The sequence below is a fragment of the Passer domesticus genome, chromosome 1, assembly GCF_036417665.1.
Source record: "Passer domesticus isolate bPasDom1 chromosome 1, bPasDom1.hap1, whole genome shotgun sequence".
Lineage (NCBI taxonomy): Eukaryota > Metazoa > Chordata > Aves > Passeriformes > Passeridae > Passer > Passer domesticus.
Genome location: NC_087474.1, coordinates 143149704 through 143173609, shown reverse-complemented (window position 1 = coordinate 143173609; position 23906 = coordinate 143149704). Strand labels below are relative to the sequence as shown.

The following is a 23906-nucleotide window of genomic DNA, read 5'->3' as shown; positions in this document are numbered from 1 at the left end:
GAACTGGCTTATCCATCAGGACTGAACAAGTTCAAACACAGGTAAGAGAAATAAAATTCTGATTAACTTTTTGCTTCGAAAATAATATTCCCAAAACACCTTGCATTTTCCTCTGGGATTCATGCAGTGGGAAGAACATATTTCTTGACATGAATTCCAGCATAAATCTTGAAAATCTCATGCAGAACCCAAAATATTTATTTTAATGTGATATTCATTAAGTTCATTTCTTTATATTGTAGTCTGTTGGCAGCTGCAAACTCATTCCATTTCATCCACATTAAACCAATGCTGTAGTAAGATTTGATAGGGTTATTAGGTCATTAACAACTGGAAAAATTTATAAAACAGAAACTGCAAATGCTGAAAGGGGCACAACAAAAGAAGATTGCACTGCTAGCAGAGAATACAGAATAAGTAATCAAAACGAATTGATGAAAAATTAATTGCAGACTATTTCCACCTTTATCAATAATGATTAATTTCCTTATATCCAAACTCTTCACATTGGGAAAAAAAACCCAACAAACTGCCTAGAGATTTCTAAAGCATGTTCTAGTGAAGGCAACAGAGCTGGGGAAGTGCCTGGAGCACAAGTCTTGTGGGGAGTACCTGAGGGAGCTGGGAGTGTTTAGTCTGGAGAAAAGGAGGCTTCTGGGGACCTTATCACTCTCTGCAACTACCTGAGAAGAGGTTGTAGCTGATGGAGGAGGGGGGGTGTCAGCCTCTTCTCCCAAGTAACAAGTGACAAGAAGAAACAACCTCAAGCTGCATGAGGGGACTTTAGATTGCATATTAGGAAAAAAAATTCTCAGAAAGAATTGCTAAGCATTAGAACAGGCAGCCCAGGGAGGTGGTTGAGCCAGCACCTATAACATGTGGAGACATGGTGCTCTGCAACATGGTTTAGTGTAGGCTTGGCAGTGCTGGATTAATGATTGAACTTGATGATCCTAAAGCTCTTTTCCAACAAAAATTTTTTCATCATTCTATGATATTTGAAAAATACCTTTCACAGCTTCAATTAACTGTTGTACTAGTGGAAACATGAGGAAAAAATGTTACTCAACCTAGATGTTTTGTCCCATTCAGTATTTAAATAATTTATTAATGGTGATTACATGTTACACCTTATTCAACATCCAATTTGATTAGAAAGAGTAAGTTCAGTAGTCATGTTTCAGTCAGGAATTCTGTTAGTAACCAAAAACCCCACAAGAAACACAAATCAAAACATTAGCACCCCTCCCCCCAACCTACATTGCCTATATGCTCTTTAGACACATTAATTTCCAAACACCAACTTATCTCATTAAGATTAATATAAATTTTTAACATAAGTCTATCTATGATATTAAAAACTTTTGTAGTTACTTATGATTAATGACTTTCAATTAAGTCAACTGTGCGATAAATCTTTTACTGTGGCCTGTAAATGACATTTCTCAATGACACTGGTAAGAAAAACTCAGTATCTCTACAGTAGCCATCAGGGTAAAAGTGAGCATGCTGATACATGAAGCTTTCTATTTCCATTTTATCTAAACCAGTTAATTAGGATAATGTATAACCTATATGGATGACAGTGTATAATTAATGTCACCCTCAGTACAACTAAAGCATGGATTTATGAAATCCACCATTACAATATATCTGCATGGATTTCAGCAAACTATATTTACGAGAGTTTTGGAACTTCCAAACATATTTTGGAAGAAGTACTAAGTTTAAATTTTACTGTAGTTGTGTGGGTCTCTTTTACTGGATTTTCAAACATGATTAATCAATTGAAAGATAAATCAAATTTCCAACAAATGTTCACTGAACTTTTCCACTAACTTCAATGTCTGTAAAACAGATCCTTAAATAAAGATATACAAACACCACAAGCTTCAGCAATTCAGTAAAGATAGGCATCAGAAGGTCTGATTACTTATATAAACCTTAAAAACTTTTAAAATATTACTTTCTCTGTAGAGTCCCTGTATTTCTGTGCTGTAAAAATCCCATAAGAATCAGTTTTGGCATTTCTGCTGTTGGATTCAGCCAAACCCAGAAAGTGTATTTGAGTAGGGAGAAAAAGATTTTTTTATTTATTTTAGGCTACATTTTGAATTAAGCAAATTTCTCTAACCTTGGCTTTGTCCATGTGCTGGAAAAAAGTTCAGATAACTTCCAATTTTGTATTTTATTTTTTAAGATCTTCATCAATCTTCAATGATAAAAAGATAATTTGCATTATCATTTAACATAGTTCAGTGTTTATATGTCCATTTAAAACATCAATCATCTCTAGTTATTTCAAGCTTGAAATTAATTCAGCCCCTACATTTTATAAATTAACGTTGTGTTTTATAGAGCCATGAATCAGTACAAAAGTGGTAATTTCTGCAGAAACAGGAAAACTTAGCATTTATATAGCTGGTGAGAGAGTGAAATTTTTTTCTGTAGTAAGAATTTAACTTTTATTTTTAAAATTGTAATAAATCTAATAACTGAAATGTTTCATTTCAGTTTTCCATGAGAAAAAAAACATTGGTGGGTGATTTTGTTTTAATAAGTATTGTGTTGAAAAATAGTTTTAACAGAAAATGGTAGTAGCAGATTAATGTATCTCTTCTGTGCTGTGTTTGGTGAGAGATTAGAGTAGAGGGAATTATTTCTGTTCAACACATCATTGTGATAGTAGCCTTAAATATGTTTCTGTTTCTGTTCGCAGTAAAACCCAGCATTACCGTATGTTTCCTCTCCATCACCACTATGCTACTGACATCAGCTGCAAACCTAGCAGCTCACACTGCCAGAGGCTTTCTGTGGCTTCTGTAGCATGTATTTCAAGTAATAGAAGCATATGTTTGCCTGTTCACTGTCCAGAATAAACATATTTTTAAACACTTGTTGTAAACCGTGACAAAGCACCATTTGTCTGCACACAGCAGTATGACAGCAGTGTGCTGTGCATTAGGAAAAATGATCCTGATGGCTTCTAATTATCCTTACCCAGTGTACTTTTACTGGATAAATAATATAATGTAATAAGTACAGTGCTTTACTCAATTAATCTATTAATCAAATTTAATATAGAAAATCAAATTTGTTCATTTGATGCAAAAACTCACAATCAGTACAACATCCAGGCTTACTAGACTATTTTATATTTTTCTGTAATGTGTAGATGTGCTTCTGGCTGGGTTGTTTGCTTGTTCACTTTTCAGAATTTCTCCTTTGATCTGTCAGGTCTGAAGTTCAAACACAAGCTAAACTACCCATGGGATCTTAGATATAGAAAACCAGTTTTTCAGTTTACAGTGTACAATTCTTGGGAAGGATCCCTCTACTATAAAGCATTTGTCCCTTAAACAGGTTCTACTGAAACAATTCCATAGGTAAACTGATCATATTCATTTATAGCTGTATTTTATATTCACATTTTGTCTTTAAAGTTGGCAGATATACGTTCTTTCTTTGGATATATGGAATTAATATTTTGTTGGCTGGCACATTTCACTTGTCTCAACAGGAGAATGAGCAAGGAGCACCAGTGCTGTCAAACAATAATTACAGCAGTGAGTCATTGCTACAGAGCAACCTAGGAGAAATACAGAGGTTATTTTGTCTTACACTTTTCTAAAAAAAATGTAGAAGGAAATTATTTTCATGCGCAGGCAACAAGAATACTAAGAGCCAAATTACAAATCTGTTCAAGTTGTCAGAGTTACTGCATTATTCAGGTTTTCAACATTTTACAGAGCCATCATGCCTATTGCTTGCAGTTACAAACTCCATTAGGAATATAATAAAGTTACATAAAGGTCCATTAATTTACCAAGTACACTATTTCTCAAGTTTGCACTTAAGATAGGAGTGGGAAAAATGCAGTATTCTTAGGTTTTATGGTTGATATTTCTGTTTTTCTCCAATCAGACACCAAATGTGATATTCCCTTTCTGCTTCTCTTTTGTCACTTTTGCATCAGTTATTCATTCAAAGACAGGCAGTGGTCAAGGTGGTGAATTGTTCTTGCAATGTGATTAAATGAGTTAGCAAGAGCTCAAAATTGTGCATAAATTTAATTTAGTTTGTTTTCATAAGGAGAGTATGCACTGTCCCAATGAAATAACAGTATTTCCTCCTCTCCCTTTCAAAGAAAAAATAAAGGTTATGTTTAAGAAAAAGTTTATTTTCCAATAGAAGAAAAAAAATCCAAATGGTTTCCCAGGCAATCTATCTGTAATCTGGGCAAGGGCACTGACTATGATACCTTTTACTTTAGAGTCTGACAGAGTTCAAACTCACAGGGATCTCCCTGGTCACCACAGATGTCTCATGCTCTATCTCCAGCCAGGAGATGATCTTTCCACTGATTTTAAAAACTATCAGGCACAAGGGATTTTTCCTTTTATCCTTTAGTGGGAGTACTAAACAATTAAAAATTTAGGGCATATAGGTAAAATACCAGGGGTAGGATTCCCAGATAGTTCCCACATTATATTTAGTTCCATGTTTAGCCAGCTTTTGGCAGACATTTTAGTTTCAACCTCAGTGACAGCAGTATTTCTCTAGAGTGATTATTTAGATTTTTTTTCTCCTGTTCACAACATGTTATCTATTATTGAATATTTGTAAGATGTCTTTATTACAGAGGTGATTTTGCTATTCATGGACAACTGTTACCATTGGGAGGCTTGGTGAGATTTTGCAATATGTTCAGGAAAAGGTGCATTGGCAAGAATTCTAATTAACAATATTTAATCTAGACATGATGTCTTATTAATTGGTAAAAAAGGGGGGTTGATTCCAAAATAATTAATCAAAGCATTTTTGATGGAAAACAACCTCCAAACCTGAACTTAAAATGAAGCTGTTCTCTGGTTTTGTTTTCTTTTATTTCTTACTTAGAATTATTAAAATTAATGTCTAGATTTAAGAGTATCCTAAGTATAATCTTATACTGGGTCCCCCTAATTGGTTGCTGTCCTGTGGGCTTTCATTCACAAAGGGACTTAACCACCTAAATTCCATAATGAATGGAATAGTTTGACTAACACACCATTGAAACTCTACCAACTTCAGCATCTTTACAAGTGGGTTTAGTTTCAGAAACTTAAGCTATGTAAAATTTAGATGCAGCTGTGAACCAGATGGAAGATGCAAGTTAAATCCTTCCTCAACCTCAAACATTTCTAAAGTAGAGGGCAAAGTAATGTCAGTCACATGGGTTTTAAAAACAAAGATGTCTTTCACATGCCTAACATGCAGGCCATACCTAAGTGGTGACCAGTAGGTTAGATGGACTGTGATGTAAGTGCTCCCTGTTCCTGTCAAAGTTAAGAAAAAATAAAAACCCAGTGAGGAGAGAGCTCAGAAAAGGGAACTCTGGGTACAGGATTCTGATCCCCATGCAACTATTGTTTTTCCATGACCATTTCCATCAAAATTAACAACCCCTCCTTTGAGAAGGGATCAGAATCTGAGATTCCCTCCTGCCATGTGGAATCAGCAGGCTGGAGAAAAGACATTTTAGGCTGCAGAGACACAATTTAGGTGGGAAATTTAGGCATCCCTTTAAAGTATTTCCCAAAGGCAAGCTTTGACGTGATCCTCTCCACTTATCATGCTGAATATTTTAAATCCTACTTCAAGACTCTTGGTTCTTTCTATTTAGCTGTTAAAGATATTAGGCCATTTCTCATGTTTATGAATTCCAGTTAAGGAGATCCCTGCTCAGATTTTTAGCACTGTGGCAATAGTGAAATTTGCTCTTAACTCAGCATATTCAAGACAGAAAACTAGCTAATATTAAATTCTGGGAGTTCTAATAAACTTTCACTCATTCTAGTAAAAATAAATAAACATATACAAAGTCTAAAGTTAGATGCTTGGTATGTAAAACACTGCGTCAGAAATTATTTCTTACACATTTAGTGATATTTAGCACACAACTTTTTCACATGGATTTATGATTGCATTTATTTTTCAGATTTTTTTTTATTTTAATTCTGTATGTTGCAATTTTCACAACTGTATGTTGCAGAACTATACCATTTTAATATGTTTTGTTTAGAATTTATTTAGAATTATCCCAAGTTCATCTGTTGAAGTTTTTAAACATCATATGAAGATAGTTAAGCTGTATATATTTGAAAGAATGAGAGGTCATCTAATCACCACAAAAGGAAAAATTTCTGATGTAAATTAAAAATGTCATTTCAGGGTGCCCTGCAGTTGTTTATGTAATATTTTTAAATCTACTCTTTGCACACAATACACCTTACTTTTGTTTCAAGGGACTGCAGATAGTCAAATTGTGTCACACAGTAAGAATGATGAAAAGCAAAACATCCTTGAGAATTCTGCTTCACCTTCTGACAAGTGAGATCCCAAGCTGCCATTGCTATAATATTACCAGAAAAAAATGAAGAATGCTCCTAACATCCATGCTAGATAAGATGTAACTGTTGCAATATTTTTAAAAATCTGTTGTTTCTTCTGAAGTACATCAACTATGAAAGTTGCTAGTGTCTAAAAGAGGGCTGCTCTGTTCCTCATAGTGAATTTAAAATTTCATAAAAAATTATTCAGAAGTTTGCAAAATTTAAAATACAAATGCAGTATTTCTCTCACTTCTATTTACGCATTATTTAATTGCTATTGCTTATTTGTTGCTTTTTCAGTTTCACTGTATGCAAATAAAGTAGATTTGTTCTTGCTTATACGAGGACGAATTTACTTTTCCTGCCTATTGTATAAATCAGAGCAGCCTTCTTTCCTTGATCAGAATTTTCTGGTTGTGAAAAAGTGGAAAGACTGGAGATGTACTCTTAAAAGTGTTCTTTGACTTTTAATCAGTAATAAGTGGCTTTTTACTCTTAACTTCCTTTCCTTTATTTCCAAGAACAACCAAGAAGAACTATACCCTGAATTGCCATTTTTTATAAGGGAGGGAAATTGTGTCCTAGTAACTATTTGCAGTTTGTTTTAAAGGTTCAATCTTACCAATCTGAGTCCGAGAACACTAAATAACCCACTAAGTCCGTGTAGTAAGAAGTCTATTGCTCCTGGGAGCTAACGGGCTCGTCAGCTGGACTGCTGCTCTGCAGACTTGCTGTCTCAAGCCAGGCTGGTTTGGACCTGTATGGCTTCAGCTGAAGCCCCTGATTGCTTCAGGACCAGCTCTGGGTTTTGACTGAGATCCGATTTTGGTATTAAGTAGTGCCAACTTTGCAGTGGCATTTTTTTTCTAGCTGCTGGGCAATGCCAATTCAGGGAAAAAAGCCCAAAGAAACAAAATTACTGTTTCAGCTGTGGTTCATCTGCACATGGCTGCAGTATGATAAGCACACTAGAGTTCAGAGCCAAGTTAAGCTTTATTCTTTTAAAGTCACTGGAGACCTACTAGACAAATTGTGTTGAGGAATAGTCAAACATAACTGACAAGATCTAAATCTGTGATGAGTGGAATGTTTGTAAAATATCAGGGAAAGTAAAGAGTTTGTAAATAATCCTAATGCCTTCACCCTTTCGGGAAAACATTGAATACCAAGTAATATTTTTTCCTTTATGCTTTATGTTTTCTTAGATTGTACTTTTTTATTGGACTAAGTGGGTTTTATAGTGTTGATTGGTAATAAAAAGGTCTGGCTAACCTTGTCTTTCTTATTTAAGTAAACAGCATTTGCTTTTTAAACTAACTTTACGAGGCTTCTGTGAGCTTTGGTGTGGCTGATATAATGAGGATGCACAGCCATTTAATCTCAGATCATAGATAGCATGTGACAAAATAATTTTTATATCAACACAACCTCAGGAAAGTTTATTTTGTTCTGCAAAATATTAGGCACAGCCCAAAAAATCAAGGCAAAAGTCCAATGAATGAAGATGGGATCAATTCCAGCCTTTCATTTGTATTAAACAAAGAAATGGACATGTGCAAAGACAGATCTTAGATTAATCTTGTCTAAAACAAACATCCTTTAATAGATTAACATGGTCATTACAGGCTAATTTCCACCATGATTGGGCAATAGCATAATGCAATGACCTTCTTGAATTCCTGTTTTTGGGTTGTTTCTTGTTAAATTACAAAGGATTTTCACAGTCTTCTATTGAGGCTTACACTTGGCCTTATCTATTTTCAGAAGGTATTTGACTATGCATGATATTTGTATTTAATCCAAAAAGTTTTGTATGTTTATGTGTGTAGTTATCTATCTATATATATAAAATTTGCTCTAAGGATTGAGTCCAAAAGTATTTAATCATCAGTCTCAGCCATGTAACATTCAAATTTTAAATCAAATTAATGTAGGTAGTGAAACTACATTAAAAAAATAAACCTGACAATTCCTTTTTTAATGATTTTTTTTATTTTTAAATGTTCATACTTAGCATCTACCGTCTCCATTTTTAGAGTTGAACAAGGACACATAGGAAGATATTTACTGAAAATTAGGTGAAGCTCACATCAGTCTGCAAGTGTGAAACTCTGTAGGTTGCTAAGACCTGGTTCTATGCCTTCACATTTTGAGTAATCTCATCAGATATCATGACAAGGCTTTTCTGTAATGAGTTTCTGTGACAAGTTTAATCCAATTGGCTTTGTTTGGACCTCATATCCACCCACAGATGCACGCAAAAAAAACCAAAACAACAACAACAAAAAAACCCCCCACAAACAAACAAAAAAACCCCACCCAAAACTAAACCAACAAAAACCAGCAGCCATGCACTTGATTAAGGAAAGCTGTCATATGGTGCCCTTGCTCTCATAAGGAGAATTCAGCTCCAAAGTTCTGTGGGAGAAGTGGGTTTTATTTAAATCTCAGTCTTGGGACAGACTCCTCATCTCAGAAAAATGCCAGTGGTTTAACTACTGCTACTACTGTAGGCTAGAAAGGTCAGGGATGTTCTCTACTCCTGCTGTTAGTACTGTGAACACTGCAGCTAAGGATGCCTTCCATGTAAACAATGGATGAATGACACTCTGGTAAAGGCATTTACTCTTTTATTCATGCAAAGTAACTAGATAAAAAAACAACAGAGCGAGAGTGACAGTCAGTGACTGACATCCGCTCTCCTTGCTCACTCTGTCTGTGGGAGAAGTTGGGAAAACTTTCTCCAGTATAGCACCCTCAGGTAAATCACAGAGACAAGCAGACATCTCTCCTGCTTATGTCCTGCCTCTGTTTTTGTAACTCCTTATGCATTTTATATTTGAAATTTAAAAGATATATTTGCCCCTCTGCAATAACCCTAGAAGAAACAGAAGAGATGTCTCTCACTTCAGTGGAGAAGTCTATCCCACTACTTACCAAATCATATTCTTGGTTAGCCCAAGATTTATGTCACTGATTTATTCCTAGCCTGTATATTCAGTGAGAGGGGAGGGATGTGTCTTCCTCTCTTATTTGCTCCAGTGGCTAGGGCTTGCTCCTGAGTGTAAGGATGTGGCTTCAAACTTCTCCAGTAGACACTCCAATGATGCTGTCTCTTCCTTCTTACATATGAAGCTATTATGACAAATGATATCTTTCTCTTCCTGCAATGTCCTCCTCTCCTCTCCTCTCCTCTCCTCTCCTCTCCTCTCCTCTCCTCTCCTCTCCTCTCCTCTCCTCTCCTCTCCTCTCCTCTCCTCTCCTCTCCTCTCCTCTCCTCTCCTCTCCTCTCCTCTCCTCTCCTCTCCTCTCCTCTCCTCTCCTCTCCTCTCCTCTCCTCTCCTCTCCTCTCCTCTCCTCTCCTCTCCTCTCCTCTCCTCTCCTCTCCTCTCCTCTCCTCTCCTCTCCTCTCCTCTCCTCTCCTCATGCAACCATGGTTGCAGCTGGGCTCCAGTTCCTAGTTAATGGTTTTGGTTTCAACTAGTTGAAAGACTCCTTAAAAATAAAGAGATGCTTTGCATTGCAAATTATGAAGACTTTTGTGTCTTGAACTCTAAGTTTTTTGTCACTCAGAGACAGCTTTGGCAGAACTGAAATGTTGGCTTGTGGAATTAAAAATTGTAAGGCTGCTAAAATCGTCTTCCAAGCCCAGGCATTAATAACATGACTCCTGTTAACTGGGGTTGCTGTTTCTGTGCCACAGGAAAGAAACAGTGAAGAAACCAGCTACTCGAGTACTCAGTTATTCTGTCAATGTATTCCAGATATCTGGGCACCTCTTCTCACTCCCCCTGTCGCACTGCCTCTGCTTTTTGTCTTTCCAGTTCTGATTTCTTGAGCTTGGTTCTGCTGTGGAGAAAGGACTATTTGCTACTACAGATACACTGAAAAACCTTTAATGTCTCCTTTTCACACTGAAACAACAGAGGGATTGAGCCAGAACACAAGAGATTCACGAGTTTTCTGGATGCACTTCATACAGTGCTGATACATACAAACTCATCTGGAAAAAATCTGAATTTCTTATCTTTCTTTTCTATTTGGGGACCCTGAATGTTTTCTCTTGTTGTTTCAGGCTTTATTTAAAAGGTCACAGTGGAACTGCTGGAAAACAAAGTAGTCTGATATTGCATGGTGCTGAATTCAGTACAAAAGATGCTGACAATGACAACTGCATGTGTAAATGTGCTCTCATGTTGACTGGAGGTGAGTACAACTGACTGAAAATATGGTACATTAATAGCAATCTACTGTGCTTTCCTAAAGCAACCATGGATGAAGTGGCATCATGGATGTATAAGTCCTGAGTGAAAACTTCTTTTATTATTATTACTGCTACTTTTTCTATACATATATTGTCATTACGCCAATACCTCTAGATTCCTATCAGCAGAGAAAGGATTATCCAGAGATGCAGTCAGTATACTTCTGCACTGAAGCTGTTGCAACAAAGAGGAAAGCATAAGTTAGTGTAATTGTTGAGGCAAGAAAGACAAACTAAAAAGAAAAAGATAAAAGATTAAAAAGGCAGAAAGAAGTTTTTCAAAATTTGGAAAATCAACCAGCAAAAAAAGAGTGAAATTACCAGGTATTAGATATTAGATTATAAAGTTTAGAAACAAAGTCTAGACTTGTAATGCATTATCTATTTCCCTTAGGAATGTTGTTCTGTTATTAAGATATTTATAATGGTTAAACTTTCTCTGTTAGGTGAGCATAATGCATAAAGACACTAAGTGACTAATTCACTCCTGTGAAAGACTAGACCTGCAACCACCTGTTGAAATCAGGAAGGTTTAAGCTGATTTCCTTTGTGAGCTGAGTCAAACTACAGAAGGAAAGAAAGAAGAGTTGAGGTGGGGAAGAGCACAGACAAGTTACACTGGGACAGTTTAAAGTCCCAAGTCTGACTGGCAGCAAGTATAGTGTATATGATTGGTACTTTTTCCCTCTAGCACAGAGAATGAATATCTGAGATTATCTCTCCATTCAGACTCTTAATGCTCCTAAGAGTGAGAATTTTCTCTGGCAAATAATAATTATTCCTAGTACCTGTATGGTCAAGCTCATTTTTATCTCTAGAATACCACATTATAGCAGAAAGCTTAAATAGAGATTCTTTGGTTTACTGTCTGGATGACCAAGAAAGGCTCTTTCTTATCTTCACATCTGATCTTGTTTGGAGACTTTCTCTCAGTGATTTCTAACTTTCCTGGAAAAAAAAATCCTGTTGCATGTAAATTTTTAAGTATTTTGGATCAGACTGTTAAACCTATATTATTTGTGGTTACTGACATTCTGAATTCAGCTCAGGCCACATCCAGGCACATATGAGCCTCTAAAGAAATCATCTGTTAGCAGAAGATGGTTTCCCATCACTGAGAATTTATATCACCCAACTCCTCATTCTCTTTTGCCAGTTGGAAGTGACCCAGTTGGGAAAATCTTTAAGGAGCCAATTTTTCAAGCTTCTCTGACTTCCTCTAGGGTCATATTAGAAGTTATCATGGGAAGCTTCTTCCAGTAGACAGGTGATAAGACAATACCTTTTCATGTCTATAAAAAATAGAAGTTAACCAGATAGATCTGGAGACAGATAGTGGATAAGAAGTGAGTAGCTTATTTTAATTAAAGCTGTTGTCCTTTCCCTTTGGAGAACATGCTAAATTAGAGTGTGTTACCTCCAGGGCAGGCCAGAGTCTAGTGAGAAGCTCCTGAGTGTGAGTTGTGTCTGTGCTGAAGTGCAGACTCATTCATGTATCTGAGCTGCCTGGAAACCCCTCTGCTCCCAGGCAGCTCCTCCTGGGAGCTGAGGCTTTGTTTATTTTCCTGCTCTGAGTTCTATGACAGGTCAACGTCCTGGTAAGGTCAGTCTGCTGTTGAACAACCATTCCACAAGGTTCACATATATTGCTGCAGCATTCCTGTAAATCAACAGCTTAGTCACACTTTGGAATTTACTGGTACCAAATGAAATGAATGGAGAGGAAGGGGGTGAATTACCAAAGGCTGAGGAAACCCCAAGTTTAGCAAATCACTACACATTAAAAGAAGCAATTAGCCTTTGGAGATAGATGAATCTACCATTTTGGACTATGAGTACTGTTCCTTTGGAGACAGGTTGTCCAGCACAGTAATTTGTAGTTCCTCAAGAAAGACTTTAATCATGCTAGAGTTCTCCTCAAACACTCTGCTATGCTTTTCTCCTTGAAACAACTTTCTCATTCCTTGAGAAATACCAGATTTTAATTAAATACCAAAATATCTTTTTAGGGAGTATATTTCAGTGTTCTACCAGACAAAGACTAATTTAGAAAAGTAGCAGTGATAACAGGTTTTGGAAAACCTCCTTTTTTTTTTCTCAAAAAGATATCAGAATGTTAGTTTTGGCAACATCACAGAGAGCTCTTTAATGATGAATGGTATGAAGTCTGCAGGCAAGTTTCTAGCTATCTTGACAGTTTGGGTGAGTCTGTTATCTCTATGAGGTGAAATGAATATATTTATGTCAGGAATAAAGGCTGAGATAAGCCAAAGCTCAAGACTGTGATATGGTTATAATCAAGACTGAAAATAAAAATGTAAGGAAAACACACATTTCTCTCTGTGATCTTGCTAGTTGTCAGTTTTATTTGGTCTATATCATAACTATTATTCTCTCTCTTCCTATATCTCATCCCTCTTCCCTAGAATGAGAAATTAAATACTGGGTGAATAATACAGAAACACCAACAGTGCATTTTGTGTGTGTCTTGTATTTTAAAGAGCCATGCAATGCTACTTGGTTCTATCTTTACATGGATTTTAGGGAATGCCTTAAAAATTATGTGTATAAGCTGGATTCTTAACCCCTCTAAACTGTCATCATATTCAAATGTTTTAGCTGCTTTTTGTGACTTGGAAAATTTAATCTAAGCATGTTTGTTTTCTTTTAAAGGAAGAAAAATCATTCATTCAAATAAGTTCTTCCTTTTCTCAATATCTCAGATGAGTAAACTAAAAAAACCCAAAAGGCTTATATATATGCATATCCCCATCTTATTTCGAGCTCCAGTCTGAAGAGTGTCCCAATGAGTTACGTACACAGCTGTTTTGTAAGAAACAGCACTAAAAATGCAACAAACTGTCACCAGAATAAGCCTATGAGCAGAAGTTCAAAATGCTTGATTTCCAATACAGCCCTTAACATTTAACATATCTGGATCAGATTTCTGGGCCAAATTCCCATCTGTTCAGCCAGATACCACCTGTCAGCTGAGCCTCAAATTGTTTGTGAAGTTGTTTTCAGTCACTGGAAAGTGACTTATGGTATCTTGGTTCACCAAGGAAGAATTTTTAGGTGATTTTCTTTGTCTGAAATTCATGTCCTGTTGTTTCACTGCTTTTTTTACCAAGTGGTGGATTTTATGAATCTCTGGAAAGAAGGGTATGGAGGACTCATGTCATGACTTGGAGCGAAGTTCTTGGCTGAATACAGAAATCTGCCCACACGCTCCAATCAGAAAAGCCATAGTTTTTCTTATATTTTCATTGAAACAAAATATTTGAAAGAAGCAATGGCAGGACACTTAAGATTATGCAACCTGAACCCCTGGATATGCACCTAATTACATAAAGAACACCAGTTTTTAATTTTTATGCATATTCCTGCTTTCATAGAGAAATTGCTCAAAAAGCAGCATTAATGAAGTACCATTTATATTGCAAAATATTTTTATGAAAAAAAATGTAATCAAATGGTTAGACTATTATTTGCTTTTTTGCTTGAAATATTCAAAATATTTAATTATATATATTATTATGCATAATTTTAAACAAAAACATTACTACATTGGTATGTTTATCAGGGTTAAATATGGGCAACTGTAATACAATGTTAGGAGATCTTGAGGAAGTGACTAACATTTGATACACTAGAACATAATCACCAGTCTGCAAGTTTCATGTTATTTTTACCTCATAAAAAGGTCCCTGCGAAAGGGACTGCATTATCCAGTTGATATGGAAGGCTGATGCCTTTTCATCTTACATCTTAACAGCTAAATTCTAATTTAATCTTCAGATTGTCAAGTGGTAGTCTGGTCAATCCAATACTCTGAGGAATAAAATAACATAGAAATTTCTTCCAGAGTCATTTAGTCTCTTCCCAAGACAGATTCTTCTCTATCTGTTTATTTCTGTTTTTCTATTCATTTTCAAGATTTCTGTTGATTTCAAGATTTCTATTCTCACGTTAAAATCTGTTACTGAGTTTGTCTACATTTAATATAAAAAGCTTTGCATGTTGACTAACTAATTCTATGATAATTTAAATGTGTTCCATCCTGTTATAACCTCTATCATTAGAAAGAATAGACACCATTCCTTTCCATTTCTTTGCAAGTATTTTAGTTAATTTTAAGTTGGCAATTTGTCTTTCAAATTCTGACTAAACAATCCTAAGTCCTTCCTGTTACATTCACTCTTTTGGACTCTGTCCCATTGCTCCACTGGTAGTTTGAGGTGTCATCCAAAACCTCATCCAGAGAAGTTACCAATGAAAAATCACCAGATCTTAAGTATTGTCATCTAACTTCTTTAAAGTACAGAACATCAGAAACACTGAAATCATTCCTGAAATAAATTTCTATTTCTTTTGAACACTGAGGACTGTTTCAATATTTTGGGATTAGAAATTTTTCTTTTTAGCTTTGTTGCCAAATGCACTAATTTTTATGGACAAATGCAGAGGGCTGGAAGTAAATATTGGCCTTCCATATGATCTATTTATCCCATAAATCCATACAAATGTACCACTTAGACATACTTTGGATCTTATTGAATTGCAGCAGCATTGATCCGGCTGAATTTGGAGACATTCAGTGTCCTCAGGAGGGAGAACTGACATGTGGGAGGAAAGCATCTGCCGTCAAATGTGCAGTGTTTAGACACCTATTATTTTAGAATGTAAAAGTCAACTAAGAACCTCCCATCTAACCTGAGCAATCATTGCAGTTCCCAGTGAGCACCAGCCTTACAGTGCAGTAATGATGAGCATTAGGTCACTGAAAAAGAATTTTACATGCATACATGCTTAATTGCAGTTTATACAAGCCAAAAAAGCAAATCTGTTAGCTTTGGCACACAAAAGCCCTTTTTTAATATTGCTTTTGACAAAGAAGATTTTATCATGCAAGAATTATACTTTTCACTTCAGAAAACCATTATAAAAGGTGCTTGTGGGTTTTTTTCTTTTAATATTGTTATTCATGTGAGCAATGTCCTTTTATTAGGTATTTTTGGCAAGAATTGGTGGAAATTATTTCAATATACATTAATATTCAGTCAAATATCTAATACAGTATAGTGTAGTCTGGAGCTCAACTATTTGAGATAGGTAGCTTAAGCATAAAAAATGTATTTATTAGTGAAAAGAGCTGACATGAAATTTAACAATTTCACTTTGATTATAGCAACATGAATTAAAGACCAAAGCATAACCACACACAATATGTGAACCTACTTTAACTGTTCCAGAAGAACAAGCATCTACAGTGAGGATTTATTTCTATTTGTATAGCTGAACTTTCAAACAACTTATCTATGTAGCTGAACTTTCAAACAACTTATCTATGCATTATTTAATTTATATTTTTGTCTGGAAAATATATTTTATGACCTAGGGATTTTTCTTACAAACAGAGGTGATAGTGCTGCTTATGCTATATAAGATATTAGAGGTGGGCTAACTTAAAAAAATTAATTGGCCTTCAGTTCACATATGTAATTAGTGACTCTTCAACAGCGTGAAGAAGTTACCTCTCTTTCTGAGTAAAAACTCTCTTAAACTTCTCATAAAAGCCTTCTTTTTTAGCACTTCAATTTAAAGTCTTGCTTCTATTATTATTTCTTACAATGCCTACTCTTCATCATTTTCATGCCTGATTCAAATATCGCATGGAAATTGTTGCCAAAAGTTATCTCCAAAGTTAAAATTTTACTGTGGTTCAAAGCTGACTTTATACTTATTTGGGAAAGCCATTACCTTGCAGAGAAAGATAAACAAGTTTATTCATTAGAAAATCCTGCGAACTCCAGGTAATAAGCCAACATCTGGCTACTGAGGATTTTCCTTGGGTCAGGCTGTCTCACAGCTCTCGAGCTGTTTAATTTGGAGTTTTCTGCAATGACAGTGCTGCAGGTATATCTTTCAGAAACCTCTGATTTATGTTCCCTCACTTCCTCATAGCTACCAAGAAAGTCACTGCTTACATTCCTCTTTCCCTCAACATACAAAGCATCTGTAAAAAACATTTCCTTTGGGTCCATTCAAAGAAGTGAGTTTTGGTGTTGAGACATGCAGTAGAAGTCTTGCGATAATCTCAGGCCCTAAGGGGAGTCAGGTCCCTTCAGAGGACTGCAGGGGAGCATGGAGAGAAATAACCATACGGAGAAAAAAAAAGCCACCATGAATCAAAACAAGCAAACAAACAAACAAACAACCACACTTCACTTTAAAAAAAAAAACAAAACAAAAAACAGAAAGTAAACCCAAAATCTTAGTGCAATATTAGGAAACATCTTTAAAACATTCATCCATTCATTCTCACTAACAAGGACAGTACAATAGGGAAAAGGTTAAGATCATTAAAACACATCTTGAAAGAAATGTTTATTTAGAAGAAATCTGTGATGAGAGGTTGGAGCAAGTCCTCAAAAATATTTTATAAAATTATGTTTCTTTGGCTTATTCTAGTTTTTACATTGATTTTGTATGGCATCACTGAAAACCTTCACCCCAAGAAGGACCATTTCTGCATCTATTCCTGTTCCTTTAAGATGAAATTGTAACTAGGTCAGCTTGCCATGTCTTCATCCCAACACCATAAACAGAACCCAGCTGCAACTGAGTTCCAGCTTTGAAAGACGAGGATTAGGATTTCTCTGTTTAACCTCATCTTCAATTTCTACAAGATTATACTCTGGTTACAGTAAAACATCAGCTGCACAGCTTTTCCTTTCTTTGGTTATTGCCCCCTTAGGCATAACACTGAAATCAAAGGGAGGACAGCTGTACCAAAATAGAAAATTGTCAGAATTTATCTGGCATAAATTCATCCCTCAAGATTTCATTATGAAGTGTTACTTCTTAAAAAAAACCCAAAACACTAAGTACTTTCCAAAATCTTAAGAATTACAAGACTAGAAGCATAAGTTATTTGGATCTGAATACAAAGAACAGAGTAAGCACTGGTTCTGAGGGCTAAACACAGTCAGTATCATATCAGTGGAAGTATACCATAGATTAAAGTCCTTTCATATAATGCATTCATTATAGGTAGATAAAAGCCTAACCACTAAACATGATGGAATTGGAGGATTCCCTGGGACAATGAACATTGTGGAAAAGGAGTTTGTCACAGTTGAATTGCTTTTCCAGAAGTCAAAGTGGAAAACACACAGAAAATGTTAAGTTCTACATTCTATTCTACAGTGACACCTGCAGAATTCAGTATGCACTCACTGGGTGACCAGTTTGCCACTACCAGGACTGTTAGAAAATGCTTCACAAGGGGTCGTGGGAAGATGGCAATGCTCTGATGTGCAGGCTGAAATAACTTTTTTTTAAAATTAAAGTAGCATTTAACTAACAAAAGCAAAAGTCACTACCTGATCTTTATGAGCTTATTTGCCTCGCGACACAAATGTTCAGTACAACCATATTCCATGGAAAGATGCATGAAAACTGTGCTAAAGATTTACAGAGTTATAGGTCTCACTATGAAAAAAGTCCCAACAGAAATCCTTCTGACAAATAGAACTCCTAGCCACAGAAGTTAATACATTTTTGATATTGGGGATATTTGCTTTTTGCAGTCTGGGAATTCATTCTGCCTTTCTCAGTCTGAACTAAGCTTCTTTCTCTTACTATACATAGATAGTCTGCAAGGTGTTGGAGAGAAAATTCTATTCCCATCAAAGTATCCAGCAAAACTCCCACTACTTTCAGTAGAGTCAGCATGTCACCTAGTTAATATTTGTCAGTTTGTGTTCTGTAGTCCTAGTGTTGCCAAGTTTCATGTTATTTGGAATTTTTCTTAAAACTCTAGGTCCCATGGCAATCTAAAATTCACCTTAACAAGAAAAGATCTTGGAGAGATAAACAAGAGAGTTCACTGATTAATTTCATCAAAAAGCAACAATTTAAAATAGGGCAATGCAGCACCACAATTCTCATAATTCAGTTGCTAACAACATGTATTCTGGAAACAAAAGTAACTGAGCAGCGAAGAATCACAGTTAAAGCAGTAGAAAAGGGCTGGTAAATAAAATCAAATCATGCTTATACTCAAAATAACAGGTGAAATTATTCAAAATACATTTGAATTATGGTCTTTTTCTGAGGTTTAAATGAAAAATATTATACTGTCTAAATATGAAAACCACTTCGTCTTTCATGTTCTTGCTTTTATTCCACATACTGAGAGTAAAACTAGAATGCTTTGGGACATATTTACTTTTGCAATTCTGTAAATTCATGTGTGTGTTCTCCAGCACTCCTGACTATGGAATTGCAAAAAAAGAGTAAAAAAGGAATATATGAAAATACCACACCAGCACTTTTAATGAGCTGTTTACTAGAATTTTCTAATCAGCTAAACCTAATACAACAAAATAAAATATGTAGTGCACTTGCAGTTTAAGATTTTGTCTTACTGTTTTCAGGGTGGTGGTTTGATGCTTGTGGCCCCTCCAACCTCAATGGAATGTTCTACACAGCTGGACAAAACCACGGGAAGCTCAATGGCATCAAATGGCATTACTTCAAAGGCCCCAGCTACTCCTTGCGCTCCACCACCATGATGATTCGGCCTTTGGACTTCTGAAGGAATTCCGCAGCAGATCCCGGGGGAAGCCAGGCTGGCACCGCCCTCAGTAGCAGCACTGGCACAGTCTGAAGGTAAAAGGCGAAGGGCTTCTTGAAAGCAGCATGTAGGGATGATGCAAAGTCACTTCGCTGGCGCTCCACAACCTGCAAACTCTTCCCAGCAGCCACCCCACATTTTGATAACTACCGGGAGCTTGGTTTAGAAGAAGGTGGCTGAAATGATTTTCCAAAGAACTGGATTTGGCTATTCTGCACAAACTTGGTGCTTGCCAGTGGATGTTTTTTGGTTTTATTTTTTCTTTTTCTTTTTTTTTTTTAATTCAGCAGCAGGATCAGAATTTGAAGAACTGGAACATGTCAACAATGGTCTATTGAGTAGAATGTTATTCAGCAGTGAAATGCCAACATTATACCCATGAAAAAGGATTACAGAGATACTTTTATTAAAACTTGTCTTAAAGCATCCAAGTTTGAACTCCAAATATTGTTTTCTTAATGAACTGAATTTGAATAGCGGATGGATTTATGTGAATCCCAGAGTCAAATTATTTGTGCAAATACAATTTTTCATAAAATACTTTAAGGACAGGTTTCTAATAAACTGAGTCAAACATATGAATAATGGTAAGGATAACAAGCATAAATTCCTCAGTTGCTCTGTAGAGGTAAATCAGGTAATTGGCATAATCCCTGAGCTAGGATTTATAGTGTGATAACAAAAGTAGCTGTGTTTTTAGGTTTTTACTTTCTTTCATTAAAAGCAGTCTGAACGTCATGTAGAATAATTAATGGAAGGTTTAAAGAATGTGAAATAGTATCCAAGAGAAAATACGGGATTTTGCATAGAATTTTTCCATCAAAAATGCATAGGAAGGCAAACTGTTAGAGTATTAAAAAATTACATAAATGCATAGCTTAAGGCAATGGATTAATTTTGCAGTATCCTTGCATGTGCGCAATTTATCCTTAATTATTTTACTTTTTATTACATTTTTGTGGATATCAGAAGCATGCCAGTTCTACACAGTGCTTAGGCTACAGCTATAAAAAATACTCACCAGAACTGTATAAAAAATAAAGAATTGTGAACTTGTAAATATCATATATTTCCTGCAACAGTCATTTATTTTGTACTGGCAGCCCTGAACCCATGCAAAGGGTGAAAAGCCTCAAAAGGATATGAATATCAAAGAACTTCAGATGACTGCTTACAGGTTGCTAACAAGTAATTTTGTTCTATTAAAATGCTGCAGAAGTGTGGGACTATTGGGAAAGATAAAAGTCTTCTAATAACAAGCAATAAAGTAATGGGTGGCCTATGAGGGTGCAGAGACAACTCTTTCCATTTACAGCCCTTTTAATTAAATAATATGAATAAAGTCCATTTGGGGAAGTAGTTCACAGTCATTCTACTTCTACTAGAAATGAAATGAAAAAGTTTACCCTATTCCCACTGAAATCAAGAGTAATACTCTCATCAGTTATATAGGGACCAACATGGCACAGGGAATTTACATGTGGTGAGGTCTTTGTTCATCTCTTTGTTGCTTTGTTCTGTTTATTAAACTGTTCCTGAGATGAGGCACAACAATTATCTAATTTTTTTTTAAAAGTAATGACAACTCTTTTTTCCCTTTACTTTTTCACCTTTTTTTTTTCATTTAGCAGTTTATTTCTTTGGAATAGTGAAAAAATACTTGGACACTTTTAAACACCTCTTCCTAAAGATCACAAGGTTATACTACCAGTGAGGGCTATTGCAGCCCCTAGGGGTTCTCTGATTTTGTTACAATTTGATGTTTGTTTCATTTTAAGTGGGAAGAATTTTTTTTTGTGTAGTTGTATATATTTATATATATATATTTGAAATTATCTTGACTAAGGGTTAATTTGAAGTTTTCTGCTGAATAAGTTACCAAACTACTCTTTACTTAGCACTTTCTTCACAGGCATGTTTTGTCCCAGTTTCAGTGGGTTTTTCTAATGGTCTTTATTAATGTGCAAAATATGCAGTCTATCTTCCAACACATTCTCAACAGATAGCATTTTGCAGGTCTCCAAGTTAAGAACGCCATTTTTGCAGATCCTATTGCAAAAGGCAAAACACATTTAAAATTAAAAGCATGATATTTACTGTTTATTTATCTGGGTTTGAAAAAAAAAAAGTGGATTTGGTTTCCTATCCTTTATAATAAAATGTTTAAAAAAATTGTGGAGTATGTGACTTTGCTTTGCTCTAAGTATAACTTTCTGTAACAGGCTGATAACATTTCAAAAGCCACTATCTCTCCATGTAAGAAATAGTAATAAGCTTAGACAGACTATAAGAAAGGAGAAACTCTAATTCAAGTTTATCCAGTAATTATTATTTGTAACTTTTCATACCCCTACTCCAATATTTTTTATTGAATTTCCTTGACTAAAATCATGGGTATCTATTTCTTATCTTTGGTTCAAATCATACAACTTTTCAATCTTTAAAATCATACAACTGTATCAATCTTTAAAATACAAGATTTCTTTAATTCAACAGACAAAGATGCAAATTGAAATGTTATGTCTTTCTTGCCTTATGGTATCCCCTTCTATCATCCGTTCAATCATGTGTGGCAGTGACAAATCTCCGCTGATGTCTTACCCAGAAATTCCTTCTGATCCATTTGTATGCCTTTTAACACTACAGTGATCAGGTTTAGCATCTCTTTGTAGTCAATTTATCCTCATTTTCTCAGGATTTTTTTCTTAATTGACTTCTTATGATCTTTTCAATAAACACAGCTTTTCAAATCAGCACTAAAGGTGCAAGGAGCTATAGACATAAAAGCACATTTTGCTCCTAAAGTTGGATGAATATGTGCAGCATAAATTGAAGAGTTGCAATTCCTAAAAATGCTGGGTTTGGAGTTGATTTATATTAAAAGCCTACTTGCCTTGAAAGATAGTAAAAAACTAGCCATTCTTCAGTGCTAAAAGTAACTTTACTATTTACCCTTCACAGATAATTTCCTTATTTATAAAATAAGAATACAAAAAAGTTTTGACACACTGATAGATATGTTTTCCAAAGCATATTGATCCTTAATTTTTAATACCATTTGAGGCTGGAAATGTTATTTAAATGCATGCTTTCCTAAGTACCCTAGCATCCAGTACTGACCTATTAAGTAGGTAAATCATCCACATTTACAGTCATTTGTACAACTGTGTCCCAAGATAAAGTTCCTTTAAAAATCCTTCCAGCTATAAAAACAACTTTCTTCTCTGCAGACTTGAAGCTCAAACCACAGCTCTAACCATGCCTCAAATAATCTCGTTTGGGATTGGCACGGTTTCCCCTTCTCCTCTGGGAAGAACAAAACTGAAATAGCAATCACAACAAGAGCTTAATTCTCTAGGTAGGATCAAGCATAATTTACAACCAGACTGTGCTGCAGTTGTGCCAAAAAGCATTCCTACCTACCAGCTTTTACATGGGCTGGACAGCTCGAGGAGAGAGGCACTAACCCTGCATACAGCTTGCTGCTGCTGTCTGACTCCCAGCTGTGGTGTGCACACAGACACACAGACACACAGACACACGCACACAAATCCATACATCCAGAGAAAACTTGACAAAGGCAACCACAATGATCTTGCTTAAATTTTAACTAAAGGAGCTGTAATCTCAAGTAAAAAAAAAAAATAAATTAAAGAAGCCTTTGTCAAGGAGCAAGAGCAGGAAGGAGAAAGACAAGGGTATGGTAATGAGGAGAGGGAAAAGACAGACATAGAGAAGAGTTGAAAGGAGGGGATTACCTGTGAGACACAACAGCTTCATATTTACTGTGCCATAACTATCACACATTGTGGGAGCTCCCTTGTCTTCTAGGAGGGTCCAGATCCCCTCTCCCTGGCTCTTGCTCATATGAGTAGAAACCTACGGATATTATTTCTTTTTACATGCTCTGAGTGTTTTGTTTGTCTGTATGTTTTTATAATCTTTGCACAGGGACCAATTTTGTATGGATTTTTGAGAAGACATGCTGCTTATGGTTGTGTCAAGCTAGCTGTGTAGCAAGTCCTGTAAAAATCAAAAAGTTTATTTAGAAAATATTGCATTCCGCTGTGTGACTTTTAAGTAGTGATGCTGAAATAGAACCTATGCTCATCCAAAATCTTGTGAAATTAGAGACTTTTTTCTTCCACTAGATAAAATTTCTAATGCCCAGTGCAGTTTTCTGAGCCAGTGAGCTCAATTAAAGGACATTAAAGAATGGATATATACTGTAAATATGACCCCCAAAAGATATATTAAAGTGCATTAAGGCCTAAACACGAGTCCTGTGTTTTGATAGAATCTTGAGCCCTGAAGTTTTACCATAAATTTTCCTTCTTTTCTTATACTTCTCACCTTACTCTCACTTGAGTAGTGCCCCTATGACTCCTTTTAAACTGCTGGCAGTGTTTGCCTTTTGCTGTGTGGAAGTAGTCACAGGAGGCAAGTGCCACATTTAACAGCTCTGCAGATGCGTGTGTTCACACCACCACCTGTGGGGAGAGCAAAGTCACTCCCCACCAAACCGCGGGTAAGGAACATTTCTTGACACTTGTCATTTGCTCTGCAAGGTTGTGAAGTGAAAAATAAGGCACACAGAGGTCCTTCTTTCCACTTAAACAGGAAGCAG

At 35.8% G+C, this 23906-nt stretch overlaps 1 protein-coding gene across 8 annotated transcripts in view; it reads left to right on the top strand.

The window, feature by feature from the left end:
• The window catches only part of ANGPT1 (angiopoietin 1), a 167850-nt gene extending 144318 nt beyond the window's left edge, over positions 1-23532 (top strand). For all 8 annotated transcript variants that reach the window (XM_064394656.1, XM_064394647.1, XM_064394637.1 and 5 more), the window contains 2 exons: positions 10450-10580; positions 19080-23532. In XM_064394656.1, coding sequence (XP_064250726.1) covers positions 10450-10580; positions 19080-19240 — 292 coding nt within the window. In that variant the 3' untranslated portion in view covers positions 19241-23532. The remainder of the gene's footprint in view (positions 1-10449; positions 10581-19079) is intronic.
• The last annotated feature ends 374 nt before the right edge of the window (positions 23533-23906 follow it).